Source organism: Aplysia californica, unplaced genomic scaffold, assembly GCF_000002075.1.
Source record: "Aplysia californica isolate F4 #8 unplaced genomic scaffold, AplCal3.0 scaffold00635, whole genome shotgun sequence".
Lineage (NCBI taxonomy): Eukaryota > Metazoa > Mollusca > Gastropoda > Aplysiida > Aplysiidae > Aplysia > Aplysia californica.
In genome coordinates, this window is record NW_004797905.1 from 315,311 (window position 1) to 327,019 (window position 11,709).

Consider the following 11,709-nt stretch of genomic DNA (forward strand, 5'->3'; position numbering starts at 1 on the left):
CACACACACTACACTCACAGTCCCTTCCCCCGTTCTCTCATCTTTCTTTCCATCTCCCTCTTCTTCTCCCCTCTCTCCCTTCCGCTATCCCAGCTCTCCTGGTTTTTTTTACCTGTCTATCTGCCTATCCTCTTGTCTCCTTTTCAGCCTATCTGTTTCTCTTTCACCCTTTCTACCTCTACTTTTCCACATTTCCACGAATTTGTTTACATCAAAGTGCAACCGGAAAAAAACCTAACCCATTAATACAAAAAAATGCAAGGAGCTGTCAGTTTGCACTAAGTGGATAAACCCCTTTCCCCCTCCCATTTTCTCTTTTTTTTCATTTCCGGAAGCAAGACAAGTCAGAAAGTTAATTCAAACGGCTAGACACGCCCATCTCGATACCGCAGTTTCTCATTTATTGGGTAGAAGGCGTCAGTAACCGCCAATGTTTTTATGTAGAGCTTGTAAAGAAAACCTTAAGGAAAGGGACTGAGCGAGTGTGTGAGTAATAAATGGTGGTGGGAGAAGTCATCTGTTTTCCCCTTTTTCTATCTGTTTTTTCACTTTATTTTTTATTTCGTATTATCTATAGATCTATTGCTTTACTTTTTGTTAATAAGTTTAAAAAATCACATGTAGAGCTGTAAAGAGAATCTTAAGGGAAGAGACTGAGTGAGTGGATAATTAATAAATAGTGGTGGAAGTAGTCATCTTTTGCCCCTTTTCCTTCTGTCATGTTATTGTATTATTTATTTTGTGTATTTATTTTATAGTATAATGTAATAATATTTGTAAAAATTCACATGTAGAGCTGTAAAGAGAATCTTTAGGGAAGGGACTGAGTGGGAAATAATAAATAGTGGTGGAAGTAGTAATCTTTTTCCTCTTTTCTTTCTGTCATTTTATTTTATTATTTTTTTGGTAATAATTTGATATGATTATTTATTTACTTCATTTTTAAAAATTGACATGTACAGCTGTAAAGAGAACCTCAAGGGAAGGGAGCAAGTGGCTGAGTAATAAATGGTAGCGGGTGTGGTCATCTGCTCTTCCCTCTTTCTTTCAGTCATTTTATTTGTCTCTCACTTCTTCCACTCAAATATCTAGACCCACCAGCAACCCCATCCCTCCCTCTTTTTTCCACTCACCATTCACCCGCTCACCCCCCCACCCCCTAAAAAAAGAAGTAAATAAATTAAACATCTTAAAAACGAAAACAACAGAAAGACGAAGAAAATTTCCCCTTAATTTGTTCTGAACGCAATTTTCTATAGTATTAAATATTTAATTTCAAATCGGAGGAAACAATTTTATATCAGTATATATAATGAGAAAAGCAGTAGTTGGTTGGAGGGCGCCACGGGTATGTCCTACTTTACTGTATTCACTCTATTGTTTCTTTCTGTCAGTCTTACTTTTCCACAGCACTAAAAACAAACATTGTTTAAAAGTGTTTCAAACAAACAAATAAAAGAGAGCAGACAGCTTTAACATGTCTGGTCTGATTAAAAGTGATTAAGGAATGGGTTTGACGCCCCTATTAACACTATTAGGTTATTTGAAAGGTGGAAACTTTGAGTTTAATGTCCGTCGAGAATAGTACCGGACTAAATGGGCTGAGCCTTGAAAACTCTGCAAAACGACCCGAGATCAGGAACGCCCAGACTGGGAACCAAACCATTGCCATCTGCTCTGTAGTCTGTCATGATACCAACTGAGCTAGCGGTGCGCCCGTCGCGTCTTAGCCAATTTGGGCTTTGGGGATTACGCCATGGCAGACGTCTTACTTCGTAAATTTTTCAAGTGTCTTCCCAATCTCGGAACTGAACTCACTTCTGCACACACAGTGAAACGTGTAATTATTGAACAATAGAGGACGATGATGATGAATACAATAAAGATAATGTAATGATAAGAGTAATAATAAAAATCATGTATATAGCGCCTATCCAGTCTCTTTAGTATGCTTCACGCACTTTACAACTAATATTATTAAAATTACTGTTTTTGAGTTTGAGTACAAAGAAGCATATTATCAACACAGTCAATGTCATAACGATATAGTGCAGGAAAGAAGTAAGACAGATAGACAGAAACAGCAGATGGAAAGAAAAGAGGTAGGACCTTTCATTGGTGCCATTCTACCCCCTCCCCTCACCGGTTAACAATGATTTTTTTCCCTCTTTCAAGAAACCGTTAACGTGAAATCACATCAATGCCAGGGCATACCGCGAGTCAGCATGCGGAATGCACACATGGGTGGATAGCATCAAATGGAAGGGATAAGTGGAAGGAACATAACAGATGAGGTATACGGAGGAAGATACGCGGAGAACGGGGTGGATAAGCGATCGGGCTTGAGAAGAGACCAGGTATATAAAATAGAAAGAATCGCCTGGTGCGGTTAACGGACGAGTAACGGTAAAACAAGCTGACACTAAATCCCAGACGCCAAGTAAATTTGATAATGTGCCCCATCCTGTACGACTTTGTTTATGTTCTTAGGTGTAATTGCGTTAAATGTCTGAAGTATACCCTATCGAAATACGCGTTAGAAAATCATTCTTGTCATTTCCAGAAAAGTGTAAAACTACATGTCGTAGGCCTATGAAAATGATGCTGGATGGGCAGGGTGAAGGGGAGTATTCGTCTGCATAGTTTGCAAGAAAGGAAGGACAGGGGAAATGGAAATCCGTGCTACGTGAATACCACGTCTTTATAATATTGAGCATGGTATCCGTACTAACATTTTAATCAATTTTTTTTCCTCTTGAGTTTACAGATTTAGCTATATTGATGAATAACAATAGAACCCCAGATGTCTTAGGACTGAACTGGTGGCATTTTGAAACACATTTTTCTTAAAATAATTGCTACTTGTGTCAGCTGCTTATGATTGAGGGCGGGTGGACATGTTGTGTTTCTCTTGCTTCTTAGCCTGGATAGTGGATATATGGACGAAGTATCGTCGTACGTTTTTGTTACTGTCTTCATCTCTAGCACAGCATATTTCTGCCACAGGTGCTCCAGGGTGGGGACATAATAATTGTAATCGTTTTTACGTGTCTGATGCAGACCATGTTTGGAATAATTCGGGTAAAGAACTTTTTAAAATAGAACACCCCCTCCCAAACAAACAAACAAAACTATCAACAACAAAAATCTCAGCTTCATGCTGGTAATTTGAAAGAGCTCTAGTCATCAGACATTGAGGCGAAATACAACCTTCATCATAAAGCCATATATACAGTGCTAGCAATCTCTTAAGCGCTAAAACTGACAATCCGACAAGAGTTTTCTTGGGTTTCAAACTCAGGTTGATTACGTTTCTTGTAAACTGACTCAGATTAAAGTGGTAAGGAATGCGGAACAAAAATGTTATCGTCTTTCTGTTAGCATGTATGAGATAGACAAAGAAAATGTAGCTTAAAATGAATATTTTTTAAAAGTTTTAGGGTGTAGAGATTCATGATATCAAAGGACTCGTTGCACTTTTGCACATAATATTTATTTCAAAATATTTTGAAGCTAGATCCTTTGGCCTCTGGAAAAAGCAAGTCACTCTCTGTCTAGTGGCGTTCTGCGTTCACCCATTTTTATGCTCTCTAATCATGTTCTGTCGTCTGCTTTCGTGTCTGCTTTCTTTTTTTTTTCTTCTGTTCAGGATTGAGTGGAATGATGGGTTAGACAAAATTCCAGTAAAGCCCCCAAAATAATGCGTATTTGACTTCAAATTCTGTTGCCATGTCAAAATCACCATGGGAATCATACTAACACTCCATGCTGGTATGATGTGAAATAAGCATTTTGCGTTGAACAACAACAACAACAACAACAACAACACAATTAACACCGTAAATTAAAACCACACGTGGACGAAGGAAATATGCAGAGCCATTTCCTTAAAACGGGAGGCTCAAATTAAGTCCAGCAGTGACTAGTCACTAGTGGCAAAAATCAGGACCGGTCACTTCTCTGGGCTGCGGGCCCACAAAAATAGAATAGACATCGGACCCAATCTGTCCATTGTGGAGCGAGTGGCCCCACGATTTGGAGCACCTTCTGCAGAGATGCGCCTCCTCTTAGGTTCGGCGGTGGCATCTCTTTAGGGAGGATTCAGGGAGGTTGAACTGCCTTACACGCTACCCAAGAGAGGTGGTGGCCCTGGCGAAGAGCACTCTCTTGAAGAGCACACTCTTCGGGACTCCAAACGTTTCGAACGGACAGGCTATCACACACACCCACACATCTACACACACACACACACACACACACACACACACACACACACACACACACACACACACACACACACACACACCAACACAAATTACAACAAAAAAGCCTCCCCCCCAAAAAAACAACAACAACAAACCCCCCCAACAAACCAACAAAACAAACAAACAAACAAATAAAAGTTTACACCCTGTGCCAACTGACCAGACAAAACGGGGGGCATCCCAAATGAACGGATATCCCAGGTGTGAACTTCTGTATCCGTTTTTAAAGATAACCCCGCGCAGAGGCACGAGGCGAGGGGTGACGACTGACTTGCGTCCACTGATTCGTGCATGTGTTGCGGCTTTACTCTGTTTTCACAATTTGTGAGGTCCAAAATGACCTCTGTTGAACCATAGTATTCTGTGTCAAGTCGAAAAGGGAGAATCGTTGCGCTCCTCTACAAAGCTAGGTGTAAGTTTTAAAATTCCATTGAGGAATGTTTCCCCACTAATAAATTTCTGGGAGGAGGTAAAGTAGAGCGGAAGACATGATCCCGCGTCGGAAAGTTTGTCTTGCTGCTCTAGCTCTGTCTTTCTGTTGTGGTCGGGGTGGATACCGCTTTCCTACTCTCTTTGCATAGAGAGACCAGATTTTGAAGCTACACATGTGTGCGTTACTGACCATATCAATTAATAAAAGTAAGGGGGAATCTTATGCTTTAAATTATTTGTGTAAAATCCGAGCAACCAATTATTCAACTTTGTGACGAGTCCTTTAAAGTTTTCACTTAAACATAACTGTTTTTGACTTTTTATTCGGGCTATTCTTTTTGGGGGGAGAGGGGGTGAGGAGAGGTAGTCACCACTAAAAGGAACGTTTTGTTTCTTAAATACATCAGTTCTTTATACGAAACAGACTTCCATGCATGGGCACTATTTCACTTCAATTTCTGTGATCATGAATTGGATAATGAAATCAAAATTAAAAGGTTGGTCTTATGTCTTTTTGTCGGTGACAACTTATCCCCGATATTTCTGTTATATGATATTATATTTATTTGTAATCCTTGTTGCAAGCAGACAGGCTGGTTTCCAAACTCAGACAGAAACGTCATGCTCCTCGAATGAGTGAAAAGAAATTATTATTTTATTTTAACTCTTACAAGTCGTAATCTTATCCCTTTTTTGCTGCAACAAGCTTAGTAGAAAATATGCATAAATATATATATGTAAGTATTTTTATAGTCAAAAAGACAAATTTCAGATTACATACTTGTATTGTTATTCACCATGTTAAAAAAGAATTAAACTTTGATGTAAGGAAATATTTGTTGTACAGGCAAGCACATATTATTTATAATAAATGAGGAAAACAAGTGTGTCAGTTTACGTGCCGACCTCTTAGAGTTAAAAATTTAACAATTTCGCCTGCACGTATAAAATGAGCACCCAAACAACAGCTGGGTTTAAGCTCCTCTCTAAGCGGCGGGAGACGATATCTAATCCAACGTAAACATCTCTCTTCCTCCTCCCCCATCTCTTTCAATCTGTCTCTCTGTCTATCTCTTTCTTTCTCTTTCTCCCCCCCCCCTCTCTCTCTCTTTCTCTCTTCCTCACACACACATGCACAGACACTCAAACACCAACACACGTTTCACTCACACACACATACATACACACGCATACATACTCACACACATACATACAAGTACACAAGCACAAACACACACACACACACACACACACACACACACACACACACACACACACACACACACACACACACACACACATACATGCACGCTTGCGCATACGCGCGAATTTGCACTTTCGACCTCTTCCGAGGCAGACAAACATTTGAAACAGTTAATGGAAAAAAAGGAAAAGAAAACAATAACAAAACATAAAACCCAAACCCCCAATAAAAAAACAAAAAAGGCAGGTTTCTTCGAATGTTCAAAACAACCTGAGAAACTTAGACAAAACAAGTTCAACGACTCCTACCCCCCCCCCCTTCCCCCTCTGCTCTACGTGATTAAACTGAACTGATATTTCTCTCTCTTCTTTTCCCCCAACAATGTTTCAAAAGATTAAAAAACATTGACGAAATTTAATCTCAAATGACAAGTCGAACCCCCCACCGAGATATTTCAATAGAGATTTTTATTTCTTTAAAAATGTATTCAGCTAGTTAGGAAAAAAGTATTTGTTTTCATAAGACAAGTATAAAAAAATAGTAAAATTAAATAAACAGGACCTCCTTCAGAAAAAACAAAATATGCATTCTGAAAAAAAAAAACAACAACACCCCAAACAAACAACATAAACATAAAACCAGTGCTATGCAACATAACAAATTAAATAACTCAATCAGAGGAGAACCCCCCCCCCCCCCACGAAAGACATGAAAAACTATAAATCCTTGCTCAAAGAAAAACTTGTTCGACTTCCGAATCTGTGGTGATGTGGGTGGCATATTCTCGAATGCTATTGTTGTAGTCAGTCATTGCTTTAGACTATTCATACGTATTATGAATATTATGTATCCAGCATGGGGTTATTTTAGCATAGCAGTTCCGATGACATATTATACCCTTACATTTCACATGCGAAATATAGAAACTTGATATTTCACGCGCTGTAAATTGCGTAACTCACTCTACGCACTATATTTGCCTCATAACCTTCTCCAAGCAAATATACAATTGAATTACGATCTTCTTCGAAAGTGGAATGTTACGGCTGCCGCTCTTTGCTGTCTATTAAAAAACTTCGCAGTGAGCGCGCTGATCATGGGCGCCCAGATGGAATGCAAAACACTAGTCCAGTCTCCTTGTCTCAATGACAATGAAGAAAGACTGCTCACACTCTCGACTATGTTGTCATTAATACTGCTCGCAATCTCGACTATACAGTCGAGATTGCGAGCAGTCTTTCTTCGTTGTCATTAATTCGGTTCGAAATTGAGTTGAAGGTGAACACCATAATTTTATAACAGTGAACCATGAATACGTCTAAGTGCAGTGATGTGCTCTGATACAATGCACAAGTTCATTTTAGCAAACGACTCCTTTTGGTTTCTTTTGCTTTCAAAGTTTAACATCAAAGTTAAAGTCATCTCTATTCTAACGACCACTTGCAACTTCGTAATCTTCTATCTTTTTAATCGGGAGGTTTTTTTTCGGGGGTGTTTGTTTTGCTCATGTTTACGCTGTTATTGTTATGTTTGGTGAGGTTTTCTTTCCCGGAGGGAGACATACGGATAGCATGTAATTAGGTGGCTAAAAAATAAGTGAAATAATCTTTTTTTTTTCTAATCTGCACTCTCCCTCCGATGGGCACGAAAATTATATTTTATGTGAGTCACTTTTATGTGGGGCCTCTTAAACATTGAAATGGTCATTTGAACTTTGCTGATCCGGATCTATTTCGTCATCTGATGACAGTATGATATAACAAATTTATCGCACTCGTTGTGGTGTAGACCTTGATTTATCCTAATTGTGAAGTTGCCATTTGTAATCACTCGTTGAAACACATAATTACTACTTGACATTTTCACTCGCAGCATAAATTATGATCTACCACTATAACTCAAGTAATAAATTATTTTTATCTTCATGGATCATCTACAGGGCGTTTAAGTTTCTTAGACACTGAGTGTGATTTCTCACTTTGTTATCAAAGTTGCAAAGCAACTGTGCACACTATAGATCATACAATTTAAATTACGTCTAGTGTAAAAGGATTTGTGTGATTTGGAAGCTGAAGGAAGCAACTCTGGTGTAAAAACTAATTCACAAGTAAAACTTGGCGTGATTTTGAAGGCATAGTTGCACCGCCAGAAAGGAAATACAACTTGTCACGATGGATATAAGAACCAGCAACGAGAAAGAAGCATGGTTGAAGGAAAAGCCAAAGGAGAATGGGAGCGGTGAGCAGCCCAACGTGCGGTGAGTGTGGATTCTGTTTTTTTTTAATTTACCACTTCGTTCCAGCCTTTTAGAAAATGTACAATTATTTAACCCCTCTACCCATCAAATCTACAAAAACCTAAAGCTTATAGGGGGAGGTCTTCGACCCATCAATTCAGGACCGTTCCGGGCTGAGGGGTATACAATATCCCAGTAGAAAGACTGAAATACTCCTAGTCCTGAGGTAGGTTAGATCGAGCGCCTAGTCTTCTCGGGTAAGGACATACAAATTTCGAAGGTTCCGTGTGCACGTTGCACAGTTAAAGATCCATGGGTGGCTTGAAACCCTAGGAGAGTATGCTGTTAGGCAGCCATATGTGCAGCATTTTAGAAAATTAGGAGTGTCCTACTCTAAAAAAATAGCCATATCACATCTTTGAGAAAGAAAGGAAACCGAATTGAATGAGTGGTATGTGTGTGTGTGTGTGTGTGTGTGTGTGTGTGTGTGTGTGTGTGTGTGTGTGTGTGTGTGTGTGTGTGTGTGTGTTTCTCCATTTTCGAAATACTTATACCTATGGACTGATAAAACAGCTGAATAACTATGTTCCAATAATAATTCAAGGCTGATCCCCCATCCCTTCTCTCTCTCTCTCTCTCTCTCTCTCTCTCTCTCTCTCTCTTTCTCTTTCTCTCCCTCCTCTCTCTCTCTCTCTCTTCTCTCTCTCTCTCTCTCTCTCTCTCTCTCTCTCTCTCTCTCTCTCTCTCTCTCTTTCCCTCTTTCTCTTGTTCTCGATCGCTCTACCTTCTGTTTGTTTTTTTCTCGATAATTGCCAATCTCTATCTCTGAATTGCACCATCAGCTCTTTTTAAAGTTCTTTTCTTGTGCATTCTCTAAAGGTTAAGGAGAGCTAATTACAATTTGACCTTATGTTCGTATACTACGTCATATAATTCTCCTATTTTGATCAAAGTGAAGGACGTTTTCTTAAATGTGGAGCAACACTGTTGAATCAGGCTGTCGTCAATTTTGGGCCTGCAGAGTTGTTGCTATCATCTTAAAGCTTGTTCATTTGTCTTTCTTTGGATGTAAAAACTCCATCCCATTATCTTGAATAGAATTCGCGAATTAAGTAGGTGAGGGTCACTTCGTTTCAGAGCTAAAACTAGTGAGAATATGGTCACCGAAGATGAGTTCTTAGCTTGAGAGTCCGTGAAAACTGAAAATGTACATTTTTTGTGCCTTTAAGCAACGTTTTTAGTAAAATCAACACGAAAATGCCTTTTTTAAAGAGCATGAAAAGTGTTGAGCAAAACAGCATAAAAAACAACAACACGAAAATTCGATAAAAATTCACAAACCAGCGGGATAATGCCAGTTTCTTCACTTTGATTATTTTGACGAGCAATTGATTTCACCACACACTGCCTCGCAAATGGTTTTGACCTGGCCGCGTCAAATGGGCGAGGATCTAGAAAGAAGAGCACCAGAGATGTTTTGTTAGTTGTGTAAAAACAGACCTAATGTCATTCTCTATTCTTTATTACCAATCTCCACGTACACGTCCTTTTTTTCTCATTGCCTTCTTTTTGTGTGTGTGTGTGACACTTTTCATGTCTGTTTCCATGTCTTTATAATCTTTATATTATTCATATCTGTCTCTTTGCTCTACCTCCGTCTGCGTGTCTGTCTGTCTGGCTGTCTGTGTGTTTGTCTTTCTGTCTGTTTGTGTGTCTGTTTGCCTGTCTGTGTGTTTGTCTGTCTGTCTTCATGTATGTATGTGTTTTCCGTTCTCCCACTCTCTCATGCTCCCCCCTCCCCCCTCCCCCCTCCCCCACCCTCTTCTGTCCCTACCCCCCCCCTCCCACCTCTACTATGTGCTCATTGCGTGTGAGTACTTTAAGAGTTACCCACCCCCTTAAAAAAAACCCCCAAAAAACAAATTATCAACAAACAAACAAAACCCCCCGAGAAGAATCTGATTGCACGCACTTCCAACTAGTAGATTTCCTCATCACTTCTCTCTCCTGCTCCGAGTTCTGAGAATTTTAATCAATTAATTATTTATCCTTAACTGCCTACCGGGATGTAACGACGTGCTACACAAACCTACTCGGTAGAGGTTCAATAACTCAAAGAACAGCAGAGTTTTACTTCTTATGTCAGTTGGTTCGCAAATGTTCGTGAGAAACTCAAGAGGCAGAAGGAGGAAAAAAAACCCTTGTAATCAGTTGTCCTCGTCCTCTCAGCTGTAGCGCATTCATAATTGAAGACCAAGAAGGTTGCTGAGAAGTTCAAGTTGTATTGAAGGTGGCTTGCACACGACGGTTGATCTGTGTGTCGACAGAGGGAGATCGCATGCATACAAGAGCTTTTCTATCTATTGTGTCTTTTCTTCGTGGTTTAATTTTTTTTTGGTCTTTCCTTTTCTTCTTCATTTTTATAGACCCTTAGACCCTGGTATAAACATTGCCAATGCGAAGCAAACTTTCCCAAGGGAATCGTTGAAGTGTCGTTTAAATTGATGAAAAGTGGGAGGAAGCCTTCGAGGAGGCACTTAAACCGTTTCGATAAAAAGTAATGTTTTCATTATTTACATTTAACTGACTGAAAAATTTTCAAGACTGTTCTTTCCACTGCATTTTTTACTTCAACGATAATGATCATGATAATAATGTTGGCGTAATACTCTCATAAAAATGAATGAATGAAAAATAAATACATACATAAGTAAATAAAGTGTGGTAAGATCAGACTATTAAAGCCCAATACAGTTTCAAGTTTCAGTAGTCGTTTGGATGGGTTACAAAAATATCCCTCAATATCGGTGATGATGATGATAGTGATAATTTCACAAATTGGTTAAATCTCCAATAGAATAACTTTGGAAATCATGGACCATTATTTACAGATATGACCATGACAAAAGAACGAACTATCAACTATAACAGACTCACGGAAAAAACCCAACAACAACAGAATAAGAAATACTCCTAAAATCTCCCATCCCCCCCAGTTTCAACTGCAAAAACGATCAGACTAAAATCAAGGACGACCCGAAAGAAAAACGGTTCAGTTTATCGCTCTATCATTTCGTTTATTGTATTCTTCTCTTTTAAAAAATCATCCGAAACGCTTGGAAAGATTTGAATAGCCAGATTACGTTGGCAGGAAGTCAAGTGTGTTTCATAACATAACAGGGGCAGACAGCATATCGGTGAAACGTGGGAACCTTGGTAGTTGTAGAGTGGTGGCAGATGTGACTGTGCCTTCAGTACGCCTCTGCAGAAATTGATCTCCCTGAGGATTAGAACAGAACCGCTTGTCATGAGCTTACATGGATCGCTTGAGATCTCTGTCAAAATGAGCGATAATCTGATGATAAATGTCTTGCGTGTGCTTCTGGTTATGTTTTGTGCTATATTGCTGTTGTTAGATTGTGTGTGTGTGTGTGTGTGTGTGTGTGTGTGTGTATGTGTGTGTATGTGTGTGTGTATGTCGTGAGTGTGTGTATGTGTGTGTGTGTGTGTGTGTGTATGTGTATGTATGTTCGCTTACGTGTCTGTGTTTGTGTGTACTCTTGTGTATGTGT

General features: G+C 39.3%; 1 protein-coding gene across 1 annotated transcript in view; it reads left to right on the plus strand.

Moving 5' to 3' along the window:
* Positions 1-11,709, plus strand: part of LOC101854751 (neprilysin) — a gene marked incomplete at its 3' end in the record, with an annotated part of 60,166 nt that overhangs the window by 5,854 nt on the left and 42,603 nt on the right. The window contains 1 exon segment of the mRNA XM_013087766.2: positions 7,841-8,158. Coding sequence (XP_012943220.1) covers positions 8,073-8,158 — 86 coding nt within the window.